At 38.2% G+C, this 26,629-nt stretch overlaps 1 protein-coding gene across 5 annotated transcripts in view; it reads left to right on the top strand.

The window, feature by feature from the left end:
• The window catches only part of LOC132115919 (rho GTPase-activating protein 21), a 130,636-nt gene that overhangs the window by 88,474 nt on the left and 15,533 nt on the right, over positions 1-26,629 (top strand). For 3 of the 5 annotated variants that reach the window (XM_059524351.1, XM_059524350.1, XM_059524348.1), the window contains 5 exons: positions 14,642-14,734; positions 17,684-17,762; positions 18,156-18,210; positions 21,859-21,882; positions 22,787-24,779. In XM_059524351.1, coding sequence (XP_059380334.1) covers positions 14,642-14,734; positions 17,684-17,762; positions 18,156-18,210; positions 21,859-21,882; positions 22,787-24,779 — 2,244 coding nt within the window. Of the gene's footprint in view, positions 1-14,641; positions 14,735-17,683; positions 17,763-18,155; positions 18,211-21,858; positions 21,883-22,218; positions 22,503-22,786; positions 24,780-26,629 lie in introns of those variants that run through there. The other 2 variants (XM_059524349.1, XM_059524353.1) reach the window with 2 other exon arrangements.

The raw sequence follows: 26,629 nt of genomic DNA, 5'->3' as shown, positions 1-26,629 counted from the left end.
GTTTTTAAAATGCATGCTGAACAAGAGCTAAAATAGTGCTTTATTAAAAAACAAAACAACAACAAAAAAATGGTACTGAACCATACTAATAGTTAGGGCTGTGCAAAAAGTAGAATGTGATTTTCATGCGCATCTAGTCAGTAAAGGCGCTCCTGTGATTAGTAGTATATATCCAGTATGTGCATTCAGTTCAGGGTTTTTGCTTCTCAAAACTAGCCAATTTGCGCTTCCTTGCGGGCGATAAAATACAAAATTTTTTGGCGGGGTTCCCTTGGTAAAATTCACATTTTAGTGTCTGAATATCACGTTATTGGGATTGCATTGGATTGGAGTTCATTGACAAGCTACAGAAAAATATTGCTTTTAAAATTGCCAATAAATCTGCTATTTTGAAACCAATCTTGTGTAGATTGTCAGTGAACTATGGCTCTTGTGTAGTAAGTGCTGCTTCACCTGAACCAGTGTTACCAAGTCCGCGCTTGTTTTTCATAGCCCCTAAAATGTGAATTTTACCAAGGCAACCCTGCCAAAAAAAACTTGTATTTTACTCCCGGAGTGCAATTTTTATCGTAGAACCCCCTAGAAACATGATTGGGCTAGTTTTGGACTAGTTTTGAGAAGTAACTGGGGCTTTGATGTGAAAACCTGGCAACCCTGGTCTGAACGCACGTACTGGAGATATACCACTAATCACAGGAGCACCTTTACTGATGAGATGCACATGAAAATCGCATTAGTAATAATAATAATAATACAAGTAATAATAATAATAATAGTAATAGTAAATTAATGTTTTTTACTAAACTCTATACCAGCACAATGTATACTCTCACACTTAACTGATTCTATTCTTGATCACTTAATGGTTATCTAATCAAAATAAAAGAGCAGTGCTGGGTCTAGGAGAACTCAGCGGTCTAAAACGGTTTATTTATTCACCAAAAGGTCACAAGTTTACTTCAAGAATGAACAATGAGACATAGATAAGTTCAGTGTTTAAAAAAACGGAGCAAATGGAAAAAGCGATCTATATTATAGCTCTATCATTGAGGCATACAGACTTTATTAGAGCCACAGAAAGACAAATGTTTCGATGAAAATGCTCAACATAAAATGAATTGTGTACATTAACAACTATTCGGGGCAAATATAATGTAATTTAATGGAAAACTATGTGAATGGCACTCTGTGGCACGGCAGGATTTTCTGTCAGCTGCATTTAAATCCGTGTTAGAAGTTTATTGGTCTTTTCGGTGTGCAGCATCACGTGTATAAACAAATAGCACATGTTGTCATTGATTTCAACCACTAGAGGCTGCTCTCACCCTGTATAATGAAAACAGCCCCTTATCAGCAATGGACACAACCCGAAAAATTATCAGCATGGATTTTTGCAGATAACCGATTGTTCCAGCAATTAATTATCGGTGCCGATTAATAGGCAAAACCGATACATCGGTTGACCTCTACTTGTAATGCAGCGGATCTCAGTCCTTGTGCCCCACTGCTCTGCATATTTTGCACGTTTCTCTTTGTTAACACACCTGATTCAGATAATCAGCTCATTAGAAGTGAGCTCTATGCATGGACTGTGTTCCCGTTGACATGCTCTCTACTCCCTGAGCAGGGGAAATCTGTTGAAGTTTACCTCACTTCCGAACATTCATTCATAGATTTGCGCTGTGTAACGTCTCCACACACGGACAATTTTGACATCATATACCTCTGTAAGTAAATCACATTTAAATTCACGTCTCGCATTCTTCAGTGCATTTTGAATGGAACATATACGTTCACTTCGGAATAATGGCAGCATATCCTGTGATGTCCACTTCGCAGGGCACTTACGTTTGAATAGAACAAACGTCTAAAGCGTTAAGAGAAATGTACAAAATGTGCAGAGCAGTGGGGCGCGAGGAGTGGAATTGAGAGCCGCTGTTGTAATGCATTACCCCCAATGCTGGTTATTTGTTTGGACTTATATCTGGAATCATACATTGAACCATACTTTCAAGTAATATATTTTTTTTTAATCTTTTTTTTTTTCTTCAAATTGCATTAATTAATTGATTCGAAAATTCTGTTTTCTGTTTAACATTTTCATGTATCCTTTAATTTTTTTTTAATGCATGCCTGATCAATTTAAATCATAAATCTAACACTGTAATAATTTATTTAAATTGGAACAATAATAACCCTATTTTTGTTAACATTTAAATAAATCATTATGTTGAAATCTGTTTTATATCCCCCCAAATTTTTATTCTAATTTTAATAAATCAAAACATCTGTGTTTATGATTTATTACAAATTTACAGTCAAACATTGAAAATTTATGTTTTGAATTATTCATCTTAAATTTCCTAAATTCAGTGACATTCCATGTTTTACAGTAAATTCCATTTTGCACATCACAGATATCATAGGGACCTATGTAGTATGTACACTATGCGCAGTATGCAACTTTTGCTAAGCTAGTTGCAGTAATACAAGCTTAGCTTGTGGAATACTGAATGCCATAATACACTGCACTTGATCTGACATTAGGAGTAATATCAGTCCTAATTTATTTTACTTGATTAATTATTTGAGACTGCCAAAGCTAAAAACATTTGAAACAAGTCTACCATTTTTATAGCCAAAAAACCTATATGATATAGTGAAGTAATGTGAAAAAAAAAAAAAAATATATATATATATATATATATATATATATATATGTATATATATATTTGTGGTGGGCCGTTATCGGCGTTAACGTGCTGCGTTAACGGGAGACTCTTATCGGGCGATAAAAAAAATATCGCTGTTAATCTATTCTCAAAGTTGGGTTGGGAGCTGGGTCTATACTAAGCAAGCTATGATGACTTTCACCTTGATATTTTATATAACCGACTGGCTGAGGCCAGCCTAAAAAGATGCTCAGGACAGTTGACGGGCCACTGCGGCGCATCGTCACGAAAGCTTATTTTTTTCACGTGTTTTTAAGCCTTACCGCTTGTCGATTTAAACATTAAAGCATCCAAACACAAGACGCGGAAAAGCTGAACAGAGTAGCTGGTTACTCGCGCGTTTTTTCGGTGCGCACGAGAGAGAGAGAGCCGCGTATCACGGACAGCAACACTGAACCGAGCTCTCTTCTGCGAAGTTCTCCTCGAAGTCCCGCAGTTTGAACAAACAAAAAGATGTGAAAGAGCCCAATTCAGTACACGGGGTGTTCTGGTGTTCAGGGCTCATGCAGAGAACATCGAATTTGCTTATTTTTGCTCTTGTGCCGACAAATACATACAAAATATCAACCTTGGAAATTATGCTCGAAAAAAGCTGTCAGTTATTTCTTAAAGGAGTCATACCCTTGTATTACCTTGGATACCTACTGCTGTATTATAGTCTTTCAGGCCCTTCTAAAAAAGAAAAGTGGAAAAAAAATAAACAGAGCTCCTCAGACCCTTATCTCTGTAGGCATTATTGTCTCGCGAGATCTGATGCGATATTTTGGCTGTCGTGGACGGTCATTATAATAATGCAAATGAGGGGCACGTTAATTGGTCGCAGGAAGGAGGGGGGTTGACACCGCAGGTAACGCTTTAGCATATCATTACAAACTGACATCATGGCGCAAGTTGTGAATGAACGCGACCGGCTTCCCGGCCAGTGTATAAGTATGAGGCGCCGTTTAGTGTTTAAATCAAACTTCATTCACACACACATATGAAACACGCTTGCATATATACTAAGTACTAGTCACACATACATGTATATGAACTATCTACGCACATAAAGTTACTCATATGAGACGTGAGCACAACACACACACACAAATATAAGACGTGAGCACACACACACACAAACTAGACGGGGCCTCATGTAAGCGTTAGGCAATAAATAAACAATAACCGAATTCATGATGATCTCAGTCATTTGTTTTTTGCAAAGTACGTTAGCAGCCATTCCCCATACCTCGAAGCTAATACTCCCGCCAGAGTTGTGCCTGGACGCGTTCATTGAACGATAATTCATGAACTCGTTCATGTTTTGGACTGAACTGAATGTACCGCATTACTGCCTGATGAACGTTACTGTGAACTCGTTCATTCTGGTGTCTGTGAACGCCACGCTCTCTCAGTTTAACTTCGTTCAGTAGGATGCCAGATTTCTATAAAGCCTTCCAGGCGAAAAAACCACCTAAAACCCACCGTAAACCGGCCTTAATATGTAGCGGAAAAAACACCCAATCTGGCAACGCCAGACTCTCTTGTTCAAATTCGTTCATCAAAATGAACAAATCTTTTTTCGAGTCATTTCGTTCATTTAAGGGGTTTTAAATGTTACTATTAACTGGCAAATTCCCCGAACACATCAACCTACGCAATCTTGATCATATTCTGAATTAAGAAATCATTATAATGCAGTCAAAAGTCCGTTTTTGCAGTCCGTTGACAGGGAACATAAATAATTACTTCACCTCCAGTCTTTCGTTTATTTGTCTAGTGACAGACGCAATAGCATACAATAGCCGCATTAGCAGTTATGCTGTTTGTTACACACAGTAGAGCAATAAAAACACAGTCTTACCGTTTCAATTGCAGGCAATTTTGTTGGAATGGCGCTTTTCCCGAGCTTCGATGCCAACTTCGCCTGATATTGTCCCAAATTTGTGAAGGATTTCGGCGTACAATGTTTAGCACAAACACGTAACGATAAACCAGTGGAAGGGTTGAAGGAACCGCGTCATTAAAAATGAATTTAATCCACTGGTCTCTGATAGCTAGGTCCGTTCTTGGTAGAGAAAACACATTTACATGTTGATTCTGGCAGTCAACCACAGAGCAACTCACGTGTGCAGTAGTTCCAGCGTCTTTCTCGACTGAATATGAGGGGGAGAGGGGAAGGGCGAGCTTCCTGCTGCGGTGTCCATATATTGTATATCCTGCCCCGTCTTGACGTCAAGACGAGGAAGAAATCAAAATCTCGTATTTGAGTGCGCGTGCACGTGGGCTATTTTACAAACCCTGAGGTAAACAAACGCTTCACTTTTAAATATCGGCTTCCCGGCCAGTGTATAATCGTTAGGCAATCATAACATACATTGATTCTCGTGGAAAAGTGAAAATTGTGGGTCATGACTCCTTTAAGTCAAAGTAAACAGTTGAGGAAAAAAATGGGATGTGTATTATATTGGATGCGTTCATAGTCTCTTAAAGTGACCGTGCCTAATTTAGCTACTAGCTGCTGTAATGTTAATTCAACAAAATGAAAGAAAGAAATTTATTCACTGCTCTTGGCTGAATTACTTTGTAGTTTTAACAGTCAATCCAAAAATTATTCAGACACCAGATATAAATTTTGATATATATATATGGCAAAACTGTAATGATGTGAGAAATGTTGAAGGTGTCTGAATAAATGTAGGTTTGATTGTATATTTCATTTTTACATTAAAGACTATACAGTGCTATTTTACATTGAATTATTTGGTTTCTGTACCTTGACACCTACAAACTTGAAAAAAACATAAACATTGTGTAAATAGCACAAATAAATAAAAATAAACGAACATACAAATTAAACAATTTCAAACAGGGCCCACTGGTACAACCTTCACTGGGTCCCCGCTGACCCCAGCTACGGCCCTGCTCACGCCTGCTTCACACATACTCTGTCTGCAGTGCGTATGCAGTCCGTGTGCGTTACGTATGTGGTGCAGCATGGACTCATTGTGCTATCACAAAGGATTCGGTACGTAAACGATCGCTGCACTGCTGCAGATGCAACGCTCCTGGAATGCAACTGGAATCCGTTAACATGGGTGTGTAAAAAAATAAGCAAAGCATACGCACTGCAGACGGAGTATGTGTGAAACAGGCTTAAGGTTATTTGCACCTTGTGCAATGTGGAATTAGTTTACAGCTTTTTCAAGCACTTTGTGATGCATTTTGGAAACAGGAGATGAGCCCCTTTTCTAATGCACCACCTGGCATGATAAACCCCTTCTCAAAGACTTACTGTTTGTCAATTGTATTTGGGTAACACACATATTCTGAATGCCTTCAGGAGAATTTGAATGAGACATTTTAATCTAGATTAATTTCAAGATCACAGTGAGATTAATCTAGATTTAAAAAATTAATCTATGCCCACCACTAATATATATATATATATATATATATATATATATATATATATATATATATATATAATTAGCATACTTGTGTTTGAAGCATTTACTGTTACATTCTGCGTTATGCTTCATGAACTGCTTACATGTACTTTCAGACTAAAGAATCTATAAAACTAATGTTGACTTTCACGTTTATGATATGGCCAGTGTTGAGGTCTGGTCGTCTTGTCAGGTGAAAGCAGACTTTATTGTAGTGAAAGGCTGATTAATAGGCTGACATTTGGCCACTATGAAGTCATCAACTGACAACTTGTAAAAAAGACTGTACACTTCTCCCAATCAAGTAAGTATGCACCATTACCAGCAGATGTCGATCATCTCAAATATCAACCTATATCATCATGCTCTCTACGTAGATACTGGTATTGGCATTTTCAAAACTCTGTTTGACCGAGGTCACTACAGTGATCTGTATGTTGGATTGATTGATGTATTACCGACATGATTTGTGGTGTGTTCAATAGAGAGGTGGCAGCTTTATTTTATTGAAATATATGGTGTTTGTGAGCAGTGGATTCTAGGCAGCTGACAAGGTGACTGTCAGCTCAAAGTGATGATAGGTAATAACACACAGTGGTCTTTTGATGTTTAAACTGGATTTTAAATCAAATGGCTTGCCTTTAAGATCATATTAGAAATAGATATTAGTGTATTTAGGAATGAATTATAAATATTTTCAGGACTTCCTTTTATTATTATAATTTTTTTGTTATTTATTTTAAATTCATGGATCATCAGGGTTTTCTCTGCAGTGTCATATTACTATCTTGCAAATATTTCCTGCAGTTTTCTGTTCACCAGAGTCAAATGAATGATGGGCATTCATGTCTTTTACACTTGTGCAGCATACCAAGTCCAGTTTCCTAATTATTCCCTTTCTTCATCCACTGTCTGAGAGCGAGAGACAGGAAGAAAGAGTCGGTGCTATGTTGTGCAGGAATTTGGCCCTGCTGTGTAATGTTGAGGGGAATCAAGGGAATGGGCGTCCTCCCAACCGCTGCCAAACAACATTATCCAACACAAAACAACAGGAGGGCCAGCTGCGCATGAGAGACTTTAGCCAAAATAACACACACAGAGACGGAAAAAAGACAGAGGAAAGATTAGGTCAAATAGAGAAGACTGCAAAATACTAGAGTAAACCATATAGAGCAGAATTTGGCAGAGCTAATTGTATCAGCTAGAGAACACATTACGAATTTGTGCAGTCAGCCAATCAGGCTTGGTGAGGAGCATATTATAAAGATTTCACAGTTTTTGTATGCTTACTGTCTCAGGCTAAAGTCTTATTCTCATCTCTTATGCTCGCAAAGGCTGCATTTATTTGCATTTAAACCAGTAATATTGTGGAATATTATTAACAATCTAAAATGTTCTATTTTTATATATTTTAAAATAGTGCTGCAACTAACGATTATTTTGATAATCAATTAGTTGGTTAATTATTTGTTTGATTAATCGATTAATTGGATTAAACCCCCTAATTTCTTTCTTTTAATTTTACTGACAAAAACACACTATTCCACATTCTTCCCACTGTCCTTAAAACAAATGTGCCAACTGTATGCTATGAAAACATACTTAACAGGTTATTAGACCACTTGTCAGAAGATAAAACACAAATATTTTAGGATTCTGTCAAAAAAAATAAAAAAATAATAATAAATTCTAAAAATGTTATTGTAATTTTTGGACAAAAAACTAACTGAAGCAACTAAATAGTATTTATTCACATAATAACCCAAATGGCCTCCTTTGCCTTTGATAACAGCTCACATGCTTGCTGGCATTGTTTATGTACTTTTTGAGTAATGGTTATCTGAATAAAAAAAAACACTATACAGCACTTGACAATTTTTTTTTCTCTGCCTTTCACAGATAACAGCAATGATTATATTATAGCATTACAAAAATAGCTTACTGCTGTTACTAAAAAGCTTATGCATATTGGAGGTCTAACCAATACAGAAAGTTGAAACAATATTTTGGTAATTGCCAATACTGTTAGTTAAGAGCAGCAGCTGCACAAACCTTACAAAATTAGTTAACAACCTTACATAAATTTGTTTTAATACATTTGTTAATCACTGTAAGCTATATAGTGAATATAGTAAAATAAATAAATAAATAAAACAATAAAGATAAAATAGATGAATAAAATCACAGTAATGCTCTGCAGGCGTCGCATGCACTTTGATCACAGTCAGTCTCCTCTTACTGTCATATCTTTATCCTGTAAAAGCGTCTGATATTTATATTCAGACAATTATACGCTGCCGTCCCTTCAGATTTCCCTCTCTCATAAATTACTCGCAGGGCATGTCGACTATTAAACATAAATATAAATGTCAAACAACAGATATTTTAGCACAATGAATGTTTTCTCGCTGAATATTGTCTCCCTCGCCTCTCTGTGTTCCATCTGTTTAACGCTATTTCAGTAAGGTTTCAACTTAACACAGACTGTCAGGATGGGCCTTTATACAAAAATGGAAAGGCTTGCGTGAATTTGTGACATTTACAGATAAGTATATGACCATTAACTAAAAGATTTTTGCACAGAGGGCGCACACACATATCTGTAAAAGCGACTGACAGGCAAGGCATTACGCTAATGCATCAGCTTGAAGCTTTAAATAAAGATTTCTCATCTTTTGGGCAGCTTGGATCACATACTTTACCTACTAGAGCTCATTCAGTTTCCTCCAATATTTGTAGATGTATTTTGTCCATAGAAATGCGTTATTCAATGCTGTAACTTATTATAGTTGTAATAGTTGTACGTGCACTCTGGGCAGACCCGATTAATCGATAATGAAAATTGTTGTCAATTATTTTCATTATCGATAATAATCAATTCTATTGATTAGTTGTTGCAGCCCTATTTTAAAATGTGATGGAAAATCTGAATTTTCAACAGCCATTAATTCAGTCAGTATCACATGATCCTTCAGAAATCTATTCTAATATGCTGGTTTGGTGCTCAAGAAACATTTCTTATTTTTATCAGTTGTGAAAACAGATTTAGCTGCTTAGTATTTTTATGGAAATTATATAATATATATTCATGTCGAAAAAAGGAGGAAGAAACTAGGCTAATATTTTTATTCAGCAAGGACCCATTAGAATGTTTTAAGTGACAGAATTGATCATGTATTTAAATTCACATTTTTATTATTACTATATATATTAAATGTAGATATTCATCAAATAATCCTGAAAAAAGTATCACCTCTTACACAAAAAAGCAGCAAAAAGCAATGTTTTAACATTGATAATAGAAACTTTATTTATATAAATATTTCACAATATTGGTGTTTTTACTGTATTTCTGCGGCCTTGGTGAGCATAGGAGTCTTCTTTGAAAAACATTAAAAATATCCTAACTATTCCAAATGTTGTTAGTGTGAAGCACATTGTGTTTTCGCACAAAAAAAAGTCCAAAAAACTATTACTCTCCAAATGTAAAATACATTTTTAAGTCTGAGTGAAAAATGAAGGTGATTTTAGACAGTAGAGATAAATGTGAATCAAGAGGTTCAGGAAGTTTCCACAGAGCCTGGTTTTGGGTTGAACTCATTTGCCCCACAAACCCTAGAGCATTCTATACCTGACCGCCTGACACTGGTTCCACACACACCGGCCGGGCGAGCAGTTTGAAGGGCAGGTGCAGATTGCCTACAGCAGAATAGGCCTTGATTTCTCACAATAGTGTGTTGACACTGGCTGGGTTTTGAGGCTGAGAGAAGTTCAAGTTGAAAACATCAGTCATTTACTTTATATACGTCACACTGAAAGAAGAAAGAGCCCTGGAGAAGAGAACACTGGTATATGAACAAAATTTTGGGGATTTTTGTTTTATACTGCAAAACAGTCAAAGCTGCATGTTTGTTGTGGAACCATCCTTATTTATTCAGAAGCCCATACAAACTCATACAGACTAACAAAAGAGGTTCCAGATGCAGGGGGGTTACACAAACCTGTCCAAACAAAGAGGTTTTTTTCTTTTTCAGTGTGCCCTCCTCTGCCATCTATTGATGTGTTGAAGAAAGGCATGTTTGAATAAGTCACCCGAGGGACAGCAGAGAATTTGGCACACCAGCCAGTGTGAAACATCATCTCACATGTGGACACATTCAGATCAGACTAGAGTTACAGCCGTTAGTTTCTCAACTCTACAGAGATGCTTTAACAATCAAATGAATTGTTCTCCTGAAAATTGAGTTTTTATCATTTATTCACCTGTACATTTTCTTGAAATACTGTACAAAGGAGCATGTTGAATTATTTATGTTGTGCCTTTCATACAACAAAAGCGAATAAGCTCATTAAAACCACATTAAAACTAACATTCATGTAGTAGATATTTATCAGCCACAACATTAAAACCACTGACAGGTAAAGTGAAAAACATTGGTAATATCATTACAGAGGCACCTGGAAGGGCAATCGATGAGCCATTGTCAGGGTCATGGACCCCTGAGGCTCACAGAAGAGCTATTGTAGCTCAAATTGATGAAAAACTTAACACTGGCCATGATAGAAAGGTATCAGAACACATAGTGCATAAGAGTTTGTTGCATATGGGGCTGCATAGCCAAAAATCAGCTATGATGACACCTGTCCACCACCGAAAGTGCCTTTAATGGAGTGTTAGTGTTAGAACTGGACCATGGAGGAATGGAAGAAGGTTGCCTGGTTAAATCACATTTTAGATCAGGGGGATGGTGCACACACTGTTCATAGTTTTCCTTGGTAAGGTGTGGCAGCAGGATGCGCTATGAGAAGACGGCAGGCCAGCATGATTTGGCCAATGTTCTGCTGGTAAATGTTGGATCCTGGCATTGATGTGGATGATACTTTGGTACATATCACCTACCTAAAGATTGTTACAGACTCCGTTCACCACTATATGGCAATGGTGTTTACTGATGGCAGTGACTTCTTTCAGCAAGATAATACACAGTGCAAAAATAGTTTGAGAACATGGTTTGAGGAACATGACTAAGAGTTCAAGTTTCCCCAGATCTTGATCTGATGGTGTTTCTATGGGATGTGCTGGACCAAAATCTGATCCATGGAGGCCCACCTTACAACTTGCAGGACTTAAATGATCTACTGCTAATGTCTCAGTGCCAGATACTACAGGACAAGTTCAGAGGTCTTGTGAAGTCCATGCCTCAATGCATCAGAGCTGTTTTGGCAGCACAAGGGTGACTTGAGGCCCGATATACTTCCAACTAAATCGAAGATTATGACGTCAGATAATATGATGTCATTTTGAACAAAAACAGCAGTTCAAAACAGCTGACCAAAGCAAACTTTCTGGGGGAGTTCATTTTGGCCCCTAAACACCTTTGAGTTTCCATTGGTCCGTGGCGGTTATGCAATCGGTGGGTGTGTTATGAAACTCCACCATCTTTGATGAGCAATTTATTATTTTTTATTTTTATTATCAACATAGCTGAGCTGGCACAAATATATCCACACCTGTACAATTGCTTGGGGAGAGACTTTAAAGATTCAGACAAAGCATTTAATTCCAAGAAAGAAATTGCAGTGAAGCTTGGTGTCGACGACCCGGAGTTATGCAAAAAGCGACGTAGAGAAAAATCTGAAACAAGTTTTCCAAAGCCATAAAAAGAATGAAAGGAAAGAGTAAAGATATAAGGTTACAACTTCACAAGTACCAAATACATGTGTTTCAAATAAATGTTACACCATACTGCTGCTGCTGCTGCTGTTGTTCTTTCAATAAACAAATTTAAGGTGTATAGAATAAATTAAATGCCAAACGAATATACAATAAATAACATTAGTTTTTATCAAAAGTAAAACATGACACCACATTAAATATAAAAAAGTAACAATTTATCCAGTTTAATAACATAAATGAACACTAATAAAATAAAGTAACAAACTGACTCCAATATTTTTTTTCCACATCGTGCTCAGGTTTTCAGACTATGAGCCATTCACAATTCCCATAAAGGACTGATTATGGAAAGAGAATGGTTCTTTTGTATTGAAAACATGATAATTGACTCTGAACTGCTGCTAAACATTATTGTTTTGTCTATAATATTCTGACCATTGGTGCCCGTCTCACACCTAGATTGCCTTCACTTCATCATTTCATCGTTGTTGTGTTTCGCGCGAGCGTCGCGAGTCATGTTTACATTAATCTACACCCCACCTCCAGCAGCGCGGGGTGTCGGATTGTTCGGAAACATTATACCGTCGCTCAGCCTTTTCGAACTTCTTTTTGCCCCCAAACGAAGAATAAAAATGACCTTCATTTGAAGTATATCGAGGCCTTTACATGACATTAACAAGGTTGTGTTCATGTTGTGGCTGATCAGTGTACAACTCATGCTCTGTATTCTAACTCTTTTGAAGCATTGCAGAGTTAAGTACCGTTGAAATGACCATTACCACGGATATTCTGATTGACGTCCACAGCCCATTAGTGGATGGCTGTAATAGTATCAGTGGGAAATCCTTTGGAGCATTTGACTATTTCCCCCTCTCAGTAAAGCACTGCCATTAAAAACCCAGTCTTGGCAGCCTGATTCAATAGATGAGGAAGAGCCATATCATATTATCCAAAGCCTCTCATGAGATGCCAGTACTTATCAGATTGAACCACAATTCAAATGTAATATAAAATGTTAACCTACTGAGCCACTATATTGATAGTATCACATTACTCCGTAAAACCATCAATTGATCATATTATTACTGCCCTCTACAGGATATGGATGAATGTTCAGTACTGGAAAAATCAGGGCTACTAGAAATAATAATAATAATAATATTAATAATAAAATATCCACCATTGTGGCAACTGATTGAGAAGATGTTATTTTAAGTTAAATACTATCGGCTGAAATATATGGACTTGGAATCTGGATTTGCTCATCCTGTAAACCAGAGGAAACTGATTTTTGGTTCCTTGCCACTGTTACCTTTGGCTTGCTCATTAGGGGCATAATGACATATTTAAAGCTGGAAAATGAAACTACTGTAGAAGCAGCAGCACTTAACTTACTTTCAATGCATTGGTCTCTATAGAGCTGCTTTGTTATACTACTTGAAACAATTGTACTACCTGAAATTCCTTGTGATGCCCACAGCTGAACTTTCTGTAAAGTGGTTTTAAAGCAATCTATGTTGTAAATAAAATTGACTTGACCAATCCATTTTGTCTCTTAGTTTTTCAGGTCATGACATGTAGTCGGAAACTAATGTATGTACTTTACATACATGCCCAGATGTACTGTATGTCAGAAACAGGGCTGATCAGTATGCTATTTTCGGTCAGTGAGGTATTACGTCATTCAGTACATGGTGAAAATATTTGCAATACCTCATCTGCCTGTGGAGGGAGCCTGACACCACACAACACATCTTCAAATACTGCACTTCTATAGCTATGTGTTAATGGAAGCATATTTGTAAGACATATCAGTGATTTGTATGTTTAGTGGCTGTATGTTTTCTGCAGTGCACTTTTCTGTGCTGGTGTGGCTTTAATTTTTCTGGTCCCAGACAGCAGTATATGTAAGCCAGCAGATATTCTGCCATCATTTGATTCATTTGGTTTCTGCAGAATTTGAACAAACAAAAAACAAAGACATCGGCATTTGTCTCCAGCATATTGGGTATTTGCTTATTAAATAATTTGGTTAGTCAGCTGTGTTTTAACATTCCACAGAATTCTACAGGTTTTCCTTAAGCACAGAAAATGATGAAAACGTGGAGAATCCTTATTGGCCTAATGCATCTGATAATTCAATATGTGGCTTGTGACAGTTGACCCAGAGATGATGCACTTTTGCGAAGGCTTTGGTATGCAGTTTCTGTGAATTGAAGAGTAGGATTCTTTTTTTACTAGTAAAAAAGTAGTGAGTGAGTTAGCAGGTCTGTTACAGTATGGCATGCAGGATTAGCATTTCATATTAAATACTGTTCAGTGCAATGTGTCATAATGTGGATAATCAGTCGGATCTATGCATTATATAAAAGGTTATATTTGTTGCTACGATGTTTCAGACAGCACACATACTTTCCCTCGGTGTATCCCTGCAGGTATGCGGCTGTCAGCATGATCTAACCCCATCAAATATGTGCATGCACACTCTCACACGTAGGCATGCTCATATCTTATATTATCTTATGCTTTAGTCAGATCAGTGTATGAGAGATTGCCACAGAAGATTCAATGAGTTTGACTAGAGTACAGTAGATTAACTTGTGCTGTCTTGTCATGCGATATATGTCTGAGAAAAAGTGTGAGTAAGACATTACCTGTTTCGTTTCAGAAATGCAAGAGAAAAAAAGAGGGCCTGACCAAGGCCTGAGTTAAATATTCTTTTGTAATGTATGACAACATGAATTTCTGATTCTTTAACAGATTAAACTCTTTAGTAACCCTTGCTCTGTGTCTCATGCCATCAGGGAAACAACGGAACAGACTGGAGCCGATGGACACCATCTTTGTCAAGCAGGTGAAAGAGGATGGCCCCGCGCACGGAGCTGGACTCTGCACAGGTACAGACAGACACGGGGATCTGGAGATATGTTTTTAATGCATAGGCTTGTTAAACAGTTATTAATAATTAGGGTATTAAGACACTAACAGTGTAGCAGACACTCAATCAGAAAATGTTTGTCCTTCTTCTATAACATTCTGATTGGTTTGTTGTAGGGCTGTCATGGTATCAGATTTTCAGTAGATGATATCATGACAAAAAGAATTCACGATAATGATATTATCACAATATCTATAGTCCAAAAAAAAAAAAATAATCATTCAAATTCATCTTTAACTTTAATTTGGTGTTTTCTTTTTTTGGCCAATGAATCGCACGCAAAACATGACTTTAGGGAAACGGAAAGATGGTTTGTAACCAAAAATATTACAAAAGTGTATATAAACTTCCTGCAGTCTTGGTATACCCCATGTGTTTTTCTTTATGGAATCCCAAAACTCCCACACAGACAGGATCTTTTTATTTTTTGAGTGTTGAAAGCGAGTGTCTCCTTTTCATCATCTTACCGTACACTAGATGACAACCAACGTTAAGGTGCAATATTGGATTGTCAACCAGATGGCACTGCATTATTTACATTATGATTGTGTGTGTATTAAAGGCATAGTTCACCTCAAAAAATGAAGATATTTTTGATGAAATCCGAGAGCTTTCTGACCCTAAATAGACAGCAAAACAACTTCCACATTCAAGACGCAGAAAGGTAGTAAGGACATATAACGTAGTCCATGTAACATTTTACACAAATAAAACTAAAATTACGACTTAAGGTGCAGTGCATCTGGGTTCTACATCAGAACGCCGGCTCCTGTGTCAGCAGCACCACAAGTATGCATCATGGTACTCTTATGAATAGTGGGGGAGACTGACACAGAACAGAAGAAATTGTTGAATAAATGCACACAAAAAGTATTTTCATTACCGTTGTACCACTGATGGACTATTTTAACAATATCCTAATTACCTTTCTGGGCCTTGAACGTGGTAGTTGCGTTGCTGTCTATGCAGGGCCAGAAAGCTCAAAGATTTAATCAAAATTAACTTAATTTGTGTTCTGAAGATAAAAGAAGGTCTTACAGATTTGGAATGACATGGTGAATAATTAATGACAGAATTTTCATTTTTGCGTGAATTTTCCCTTTTTAAGATGATATCAATATATATTTATTTTAATTAACACAGTAAACATCAATACCGGTATATTGCGGCACCCCTAGTCCATTGAGCTCCAGGTTAGATTTTGTTGAAAAGTTTTAACTATTTTGCCATCTTAAAAACACAGCATCCAAAGATCCATCTGATGCATATGTACATACACCAGCATAAAAATAGCACAAATAGACAGCGAAAACATCCTGCTGCTTGGCCCCTTTAAGACTTAAATCTGTGCTCATTGAGGCATGAAAGCATCACTACTAAACAGTTGGAGGTAAACCAGGCAAGAGGTCATACCAACAGCCAACATCCAAATTTAACTGGCAGAACTTCATCATAAGCAGCTGAAGTGTTACGCAAGTGTGATCAGTCTGAACTCGAAGAAACATTGAGGAGTTATTGCTGTTTCCTTGATGTCGTCAGACAGACGTTTGGGAGGGTCCGTAACATATGTTGCCACATTTATTCACAATCTCTTGCTGCTGACCCACTCTGACTGCCTTCATGTGAATCTCATCTTCAGCTCAAATTAGTCAACATATCTGAACATACTTACTCAAAGGCTCTGTAGGCTTTGGAGTTCTTATCCAAATCTTTAATTATTCTTACCACAGAATTATGTGGGTCATCAGTTCCTCGGAGGATCGTTAAGGTCATTGCACACTGCGTCAACCCCACGTTCTGTCAATCACATTAACACACTACCTCTGAAACTTTTGTCCATCATTAAAAAAATTCGGATGAAATTCGATTTTCGGCCTTTTTCGCTTTCGTAGCAAACATTTTTGAGGTGTTTTGACAATTCAGAGCCACTGTAGATGCGAAAGCCTAAATTGTATGCTGGTTTCAATGCCTGGTGCATGCCTTTCCAGTGCCACAATTTGGTGCAGGCGTGTCTATACCCTAAATTGGTGGACTTTTTTTAAAAATATGTGGCTCTAGTATTGCTATCAAAGTATCAAAATCCTGTAGTAAAGTTTGAACTAGAGCCCTGCGTGGGACTGTTTTTTTAAACCCGCACCCGCCCGCTCCTGCTGAATGTATGTCCAGGCCCGCCCCGCTCCTGCAACCTATGTGTCCCACTTCCGCTCGCACACGCAATGTTTGTGTCCACTCCCACCCGCTCCCGCAGACTTTATCTCAGAGCTTGTGAAAAATGAACACAAATAGGTACTCAGACTAAATATTCGTTCAAGTTAACATCCAGAATAACAGATTTTAAACATGATTGCATTTAAATTAATATGAAGAAGCGATGCTAAACCAAAGCACCACACGTGACAAAAACATTGGGTATTTTTTTTTATTAGTGCTATAAAACAATAACCGTTAAAACAAAACCGCAACTAGCGGCACCTCAGTTTTTAAACGCAGGCTAGGCCTACTGCATACATGCACCAAACGACTTACTAGGAAATAACTTTACCATTAAATAAACACAGAGAACTTAAAAAAAAAATACGCTAGGTATAATTTTAACAAAATAAATACAAAACGAAATTAACAGGCTATTGCAAAAAAAAAAAGAAAAAAAGAAATAATACTTTATTATATACTATATTTACTTTCTTTTTTATTTAATACTATATATATATATATATATATATATATATATATATATATATATATAAACGTAGAGTCTAGTCATTCGTTTGATCACTGGGCCTTATTGCTTTGCTTACTTCATTACTATGAAGGCAAAGTATATTGCTGACTGACTGATTTAATAAAATATGCATTTCCGTAACTGAAGTACAGCATCTGATTCTCTTACTGTTTCTCTTTCATACAGGGGATCGTATTGTAAAAGTAAATGGAGAAAGCATCATCGGGAAAACGTATTCTCAAGTAATTGCCCTTATTCAGAACAGGTAATGTTGCAACCTTGCAGGTTGTTTCCGCCCCTGAGGGGTGGTGTAGCTTCATGGTTAAAGATCTGGTCTGGTAAATAGCCCTTTTTTTTTTTTTTTTTTACCTAAATTCGACCCAAACTAGGAATACTTGCTGATCTGTATCCATATGCTCCTTTTCCCCTCATTTGGTGGGTTGATTATCTCTTCATGCTAAGTCTCTATCTGGATAAATCTCTTAATCCTTGAGGAAGTTTAATGAATATTCAGTTTATTGCGTAATTTTAGTTGGAATTAACAGCTGGAAGTCCTTTCTTGTTCTTGAATTTACTAAACGAAAACACTGTACTCGCGACTGTAGTCATGACATCATCTGTGATATTACATTTTAACTTTCAAAACTTTTCTTTGCAGTGACACATCTCTGGAGCTCTGCGTGATGCCAAAAGATGAAGACATTTTGCAGCTGGTAGGTTTTATTTATTGTGGGTTTATGTCACAGAAAACTAATGGTAATTTCTTGTGCAAAAAGGATTTCATATTGTTTTGGTCAGTTAAAATGAGTTCTTGTTTGAGAAAATTCAAGTTACTCATGTGCCCTCTTATTTTTTATGTTTTGGGCAGTAATGTATGTTCAGGTGTTCAGTGGTATATACAGTATATCAAATATTTGAAGTTTCTGAATGTAGAATGGGTAAACTGCAGTAAATACTAAATTGGTAAAGCAAAAGGAATTGTGGGAAGGAGAGCAGACCAGTGGAAACAAATGGCACCAGTATGTGTGTCAAGATGCTCTCCCAGCCAGAGTTCAGTGATCCGGCAGAGCAGAGAAGCGTGATGGCGCCTGTGTGTGTGTGTGTGCTTATTTTGAATTCAGCTATAATGAGGTTTTCCTCAGAACTAGGGTCGTAATGCCACCCCCATATCTGAGCACATTCCAAACAGAACTCCAAATCTCAGGCTGTTACATGCCAACCACATAAACTCATACTCCACTGTGAAGCCCTCGGGCACTTTCTTACTTGACAGTAATGAGTCCATCCAGTGCTGAATTTAAGACTTAGGAATGGCACTCATGCTTGTTATTTCAGCTAACAGGAAGGTGTTCTGGTGGTTCTCTGTGAAAATATTCTGCTATCCAATCTTGGATTCTAGCAGTCATATTACATCACACAAACATTTAAAAACTTTGATTGGAGTAAACAATTTTTGTTTTGTTACAGTTACTTTGATGTATTACTTGTATTACCTTTAGGTATTATTTTCTTACTTTTATTAATATTATCTGTAATCAGAACTGAGATTAGGAGCACGTTAGAAATGTATTGGCCTTCATTAACTTCAGTTTTGACTGATTTTCTTAATTTTTTTCTTTTTTTTATAAAAATCAACGTGGTTCAAAACCTGGTCACCCATTTTTATGTGTGCAATTTATGTTTTAACTTAGAAGTGTAGATTCTTTATGTTTTTACTTATTTAAATGATGAAGAAATTTACAAATAAGATATAAATAATAACCTAAAATTACTCATATTTTATTTTTTGTTATAACATTTCATTAAACAATAAAAAAGTTCAAAACATTCTAAAATTCCTGCAAACTGCCAAGTTGTGACAAATTTTCAAACACTAACTTACAGTATTCAAAGATGGCTTTTCTTTTTGCTCATGTCTTCCCTTAGGTAAACCGAATGTTGTCATCAGCTCAGTTAGGGCTGGATGATTAATCGAAAAGTAATCAAAACCGAAATTCAGAACCTCTAACCAACTTAATTTTCCAATGTCGGTTATTTCGGTTTTTTAATCCTGTTAATACTTCCCCCTTAAAAGCATACTACCGCGTGTGTAGCCACATGATTCTGCCCGTCCAGTCAGTGGCATAAAAGCAAAACACGGAGGTGAACGCCGGTTCAACACATAGTGATGGCGTGCGAGCGGTGAGCCTTGCGTCTTCACTAAACTTTGTCAGTTGTATTTGTTTTATGGTTTGGACAATCAAGATGTGTATTATTATATCGAGCTCCCATGTTCACAGTAGCTGTGAAGATCGCGTGCACAGAGGAACGCAAAAACTAGTTGTCAGCGCTGTTCTGTGATTTATTATTAAAGTAGCTTAGAATCTCAAAACTTATTATAGCATATTTTTCTACTTTTGAAGAAACTAGGCAATTTACAACTCACAGCTTCACAATAATATAGAGACAGTATGACTTATTCACACACGGAATCACTCGTACTGGTACTTGTGCCAATTTATCTTTATCTGAATCAATAGGAAAAAATATCCCACCTTTAATAGTCAATCTGAACCGTCTGGCTGAGCCCAGTCTAAAAAGACGCTCAGGACAGTTGACAGAAAGCGTATCATTTTCACGTGTTATTAAGCCATGCCACTTGCCAATTTAACCATTCAAAAAAATTTAAAGCATTCAAAAACAAGACGCAGAAAAGCTGAACTGAGCCACTGGTTACTCGCGCGCTGTGCTATGTATGCTTACAGACGGTAACACTGAACTGAGCTCTCCTTTGCGTAATTGCTAATGCAACCTTTTCACACCACAGACTGAACACAATTAATCATTGCTTGGTAATTGGCCAACAAAGTATTGACTGTTGTCTGAAGTTTTGTTTGATAGAAAGATATGTAATGGATTACAATCAAAGTTATCTGAAATTATCAAGATGAATTTGTTCTGACAGTTTAACTCTGAGTTCTTGTCATATTATATTACAATTTTCTAAACTATAGCAAATAAACTGATAATGTGAGAAATGTTGAAGGTGTCTGAATAAATTTAGGTTTGACTGTATGTTTAATTTTTACAGTGCTATTTTACATTTAATTATTCGGTTTCTGTACCTGGACACTTAAAAACTTGAAAAAACTTAAACAATGTGTAAATAGCACAAACAAATAAACAGAACGAACATACAAATTAAACACTTTCAAACAGGGCCCACTGGTACAACCTGCACCGGGGACCTGCTAACCCCAGCTATGGCCCTGCTTACAGTACAAACCTTGTCAGTGAACTATGAGGGCAAAAAAAAAAAAAAACAGAAACAAAATAATCGTTCATTAATCGTAATCGAGGTAAAATGTTCAATTAATCGAGGTTTTGATTTTAGGCCATAATCATCCAGCCCTAAGCTCAGTGTCTATTGGGGTAATGCCTGGTATGCTCTTGAACCTGTGAATATTAATAATTGTTTGCATTCAGCCAAGGTGAAATGATTAAATGAAACGGAGAGTGGAATTATGACTAATGTGTAAGTCCTGCCCACTGCAGAAACAACTAGCTTGAGAAATTTTGACAACACCAATGACAGCACCAATTATTTCCCTTATAGACCATCTGTGATTATGCGCAAAAAAAACAACAACAAAAAACATCAGTATTCAGTCATTTCCAAAAGTCACAAGGGCATGTTCAACCCGGTTGCTACATCACCGGAATTTGTTTTTTTTTTGCATTCCAGAATTGCCTTATCTGTGAAGCAAACATGCAGTGGTTGAATATAATTGATAGAAAAATGAAGTATCTTGCAAAGCAACATAATTATGCTGTTTATTCTTTTAGAACAACCATTGCAACTGTTTTGTACTTATAAACCACTTGGTTTTTTGGACCATATTTAGGAGACAGTGGTTATGACAAACAACAGAAGAAATGAACAAATGAAGCTGCCATCTGAAAAGACAGAAATTGTGCAGACAGTCACTGTGTGGATGGAAAGAAGCCACATTGGCCACACTAGGCAAGATAGGCAAGATGGGTGTGTGTGTGTGTGTGTGTGTGTTATATGTTTGAAAGCTCCAGGATCACTCTGGAGAAGAGCAGCAGCCAGCCCCTCTGATCTTAAGTGTGTCCTCCTCTGCCTAGTTCATCTCCGGTGTTGGACTGGCAACTCTCCCGCAGTCTCTCTCTCTTTTTCTGCTGCAGTGTGTATTTATAGCATGCTTTATCCTGCACTAGAATGACAGCAGCACTGGAGTAGGGGTTGATTGCTTCTGGTGTACCTGTAGAGCTCTTGTCATCTTCCCTCACCATTGCTCTTTTTTCTTGTTCTTTCTTCTTCTGTTTTTCCCGCTGTCAATCTAACTTTTCGGCTGAAGTTCTCCAGGGATATCACAGCTCTGGTAAGAAGGAGCTAAACCTGTCACCTGCTTCCTCCCTTCTGTTATGTCATTTTGCCCTGTTGTGGTTTGTTTGCCTTTGCGTGAATGTGCATGTGTATTCCATATCCCTTTATACCTATGTTGTCTATAAAATACAGTCTTTACCTATATTAATAACTACAGGCTTGTGTAAAGTACTTGCTTATCCAATCACAAAACACATCTTTGCTGTGAGGTTACACCTTTATATGTATTTGTCACCTTCTGAGTCTTCTTTATTTTCATAGAAGAGGTGGAGCAGACAGAGAGAGAGAGAGAGGGGGAGGGACATGTCTATTAGTGTAACTTGACACCTTAGGTGTAGAGTCAAAAGTCCAGCTATCACGTCTACACTCGCATTAACGTCTGAGATCTGTGCTGTGCACATCGGGACATAAATAGCTTCATATATTAACCTGGATTAAGAGAGTTCATTGTAAACGGGAGTGATTTCCGCAGAATGTAGTAGTCAGAACCTAAGGATATTACTTGGCTGTTGGCTTCGTAAGATGATAACAGAGCAGCCACTATCGACTGTGACAGTCTACCCTCCTCTAGCTTTTTCCTCTTGTCTGCACACTGCTCTCACTCCTCAGCTAAAGGTAGGTAAGCCTCTGATACCTAATCTCTCCATGAGGTTAAATGCATTTGAGCCTGGCTTCTTGACCTTTTCCCCTGTCATTTTTCCTGGGATGCATTTGAACTTGAAATGGGGGTCAACCTGTCCCCTGTATTTTATTATTGAAGTAGTAAAGAAGTAACATTTCTGATGTTTGAAAACAGGTTTGATTTAACCGTGTTGGCAGTGAATTTATTTGGCACTCCAGTGTTTGTTTAGTGCAATTAGTTTCATTCATTCATTTAATAGAACCTCCCTTCTTTTCAGGCCTATTCTCAAGATGCATACCTCAAAGGAAACGAGGCATATAGTGGAAATGCCCAGAACATCCCTGAGCCACCCCCAATATGTTACCCATGGATAGAGCCAAATGCCTTGGCCATGGCACATGTGTCAGAGCCTTCATGCTCTGCTGAGACTTCATGTGGAACCAGACAAGGAGTAAATCGATGCTATAAGCCGGACATAGGTTGCCGCATTGATATCCCTGTTTCTTCCCTTACCGCATCCCAAACTCCAGTGATCCCCAACACCCAAACTGTTGTGCGTGTATTTAATGAAAATCTAAGGACAATGGTAGCATCACCCGAATCCACAGACCGAATTACACATGTGGCCTGGGCTGGTCCCAGCCACAGGAAGGAGGACAACCAGTATGCGGATTCAACAGACCCAAGCTTTAACAGGTCCAGTGACCATGTCACTGTATCTCCAACTGGGGCAGCACAATCACAACACAAACCCAACAGAACTGGAGAATCCACGTGTTTTGCTGACACTAACCCCAGAACGTCACAGACTTGCATAGACACAAAGCCTATATCTTCCTACAGACATACCCTAACCACAACAGCAGAAACCTTCCCATCAGCCACCTCTCCCACCCCTTACACACCCTCCCCTCCACCTGCCACCCCCTCCCCATGTTCTCCACACCAGAACATTGACTGGAGAAACTACACCACCTACAAGGAATACATTGACAACAAACGGATTTACATGTATGGCTCCCGGACTATTCAGGAGCGCCTGGACAGTTTGAGAGCCGCATCCAGATCCAGTACAGTTGAATACAGCAAGCAGAAGAGTGCATCAACAACAGCTACACCCTCACGGGGCTTTTCTGGATCACAGCTGAGACGAAGGAGTGCCTCACATGATCGGAGTTATCAGGTATCCAGTGCGTTGCCAATGCGTAGCGCCTCTCAAGAGAGGCTTGGTGGTGCTGATCAGGCTGCTCCAACAGGGAATTGGCCTCGTAGTGCTTCCCAGGATGCCCTCCCATCAACCCCTATAGGTATCCTGAAACCCAGAGCATATTCTTGCAGCTACCTAAGCAGACAGAATGAAAATGCAACATCCTCATTAGACAGGCAAGCATGCTGCAGAACTGAGACAGACGAGTGGATGCTCGTGCACAGAGGGGATGAGGCAAGAGCAAGCAGGCAGTCTTCTTCCTTACGCATGGCGCCTCACAGAACACAGGGTGTATTTAACACAGACAGACGAGGGGGTAGTTACCCGGGGTTGCCCATCACCCCTCATTTTAGTAGAGGTACAGATTCTTTGCTCACTTCCAGATCTGAAAGCCTGGGTAATACCTCTGCACCTTCCATAAACAGACCCACACTGTTACCTGTGAAAAATTATGTCTCAGACCCTTCCACTGCTGCTGCTTCTTATATAGCTTCTGCCCTGGCCTCAATACAAGGCCACATCAGTGGAAGCACCAGCACAGGCAATGTCAAAGACCGAAGAACACCTCTCACTTCCAACCACATGCCCCACAATGCAAAGCAGTTGCAGCCCAGGGGGCGGTCTGACAGCCTTCAGGATCCCATCAGAGAAGTAGCCCGCGGAGGTCGCTCTTCTTCTTGTTCTGCCACCTCTAAACCCCATAGAACAAAGCAGGGTGGATCCAAGCCCAGATTCACCAGTAACGGAACAGTTCCTCCGCAACCTATGTGCACAGAACCACAACCCCAAGCCAATGAGAAGACAGTGGAAGGTATCGAGGGACCAGATGCCACTGTAGTTGTGGTTCGAAGGGATAAGTCTGGATCTCAACCTATCCGCCATCCTTCCTACATTCTTGCAGTGAATGAGACGGAGAGAGGGGCTGAAACACTTGTAGAATCCAACACACGCTGGGTTCCCAGTGATACCCACCGACAAATGCACATAAGGAAGCTAGGAGACCAGTGTAAAACCTCCTTTTCAAGCAACCTCGATGACTCACTGGATTCCATTCCCTTCATTGGTGAGAGCTTTTTCTTTTTTTCTGATTCTGTTGCTATAGCTACTACTACCTCAAAGGCAGATTAGTTTTGATAAGGTTAACAAGTTGTTCATAAATGTAAAATATATGTCCTGTAGCTCAAGTGGACTTGCAAAAATGCTTAAACAGATTAAATGTACACAATGAATACAATGTAAGTAGTCTCTTTGGATACAAACATGCCAAATTCAGAAATGAACTTTTAGTAAGTACATAAATATAGACTCTGACATATTCAAATTGGATTTGCATATGCAAACTCCATCTCTTTTGGATTTTTTTCTTGCTTCATTATTATCTAATGTAGCTTATGTGTTTGCCAAAGCAGTTGTCAGTATGTGTTCTGACTTTCTGTTTTTTTATATTAAGCAGCTGAGGGGACACAAGGAAAATGACTTTGTCTCAATAGTCATGCTTTATATCATTCATAGTAAACTAAACATCTGAACTTTATCACCAAACTTTTAACACAAGGAAGTCATTGTCAGCTTCACACTAGGAAAGGACTTGATGAATTTGCTTTTTATTGCTCAGATAACTCATATAAAAGGCCACATTGTTTCTCCATCCTTAGTGGCCCAGGCTTTGCATAAAGATCTTTAGACCAAATTGGTGTACAGCAGTGGGTTTTTATGATGATCATAGTAATAACAGCAGGATGAACAGCCCAACCCAATGTAAACACTATTGAGCAGAGAGGACTGATGAGTAATCTGAGTTCTATTAATCTCTTTGTGTGAGAGAGGAGCTTTAAAAAAGCAGTTTTGTGTCTTTCAAGTCATCAGTCATCCTTAATATTGGCCAAACTCTAGACAATACAGTCATACATAGAGATTTCCCAGGTTTGTCCTACACATGGATTTTCAGTCAGTCTCATTGGACATCTCAAAATGTTGTGCTTCTTATGAAACAGTTCCATACTCCTCAAGCTTTGATATGCATATACAACTAGACAGTGTTGCAGTTCAAGAGTGTTCATGGAGCACATGGGTTCATGAAGTCCCTGGGAGCATCTCCAAACTGTAATGTACACTAGTACAGTGATAGGACATGACATCATAGTCTCTAGGGGCACAGATAATGTGTCATACTGACATATTCCACCCAAGCCAACGGGGCAGAGGAACACACTTGCACTGCCATTCCCTGACACCAGTTCATCCATACAGTTAAGTGATATGACAAGTGATATAACAAAGTAATGGAACATGCCAATGGAAACTAGCTCAAAGATTGCTCCATTTTTGGAATGTGGAATGTGATTTGGTGGAGCGTGTAGTGTTTTGAAGTTAATTTGATATAGTTTGGTTCGGTTTTATAGACCTAGACTGTTTTATTTGATAGGCTGTTACTTTTGTTATGGTATGGTTGATATTTAACTTGGTAGACTGTGTTGGGTTTGGTTTGGTAGACTGTATTTAATGTTTTATCGTGTTTTATGTTTGATATGTTTCTGTTTTAGCTGCTCGTATAAAATTCATACAAAACCACCACTGGCTCTGCACCCCTTTATCTAAATTCACTACTTCAGACTTATGTGCCCTCTAGAAGCTTGCATTTTGCAAGTGAACAGCACATTATTGTGCCATCCCCAAAGAAGCACACAATCACTTTCACAGACGTTTACATTAATTGTTCCCTCCTGGTGCAATGACCTGCCCAACTCAACCCGAGCAGCTGTGTCCTTAGCCATCTTCAAGAAACCGCTAAAAACACATCTCTTCCATTTTTATTTGACCCTCTAACTCTCCCACTTTCTATTCTAATTATTTTTTTATCTATTTGTTGACTTGACACTAACACTTGCATTCTATTTCTTTTCTAACTGCTTG

Source organism: Carassius carassius, chromosome 35 (genome assembly GCF_963082965.1).
Source record: "Carassius carassius chromosome 35, fCarCar2.1, whole genome shotgun sequence".
In the NCBI taxonomy this organism is placed as follows: Eukaryota; Metazoa; Chordata; class Actinopteri; order Cypriniformes; family Cyprinidae; genus Carassius; species Carassius carassius.
This window is presented reverse-complemented; position numbering and strand designations above follow the sequence as displayed.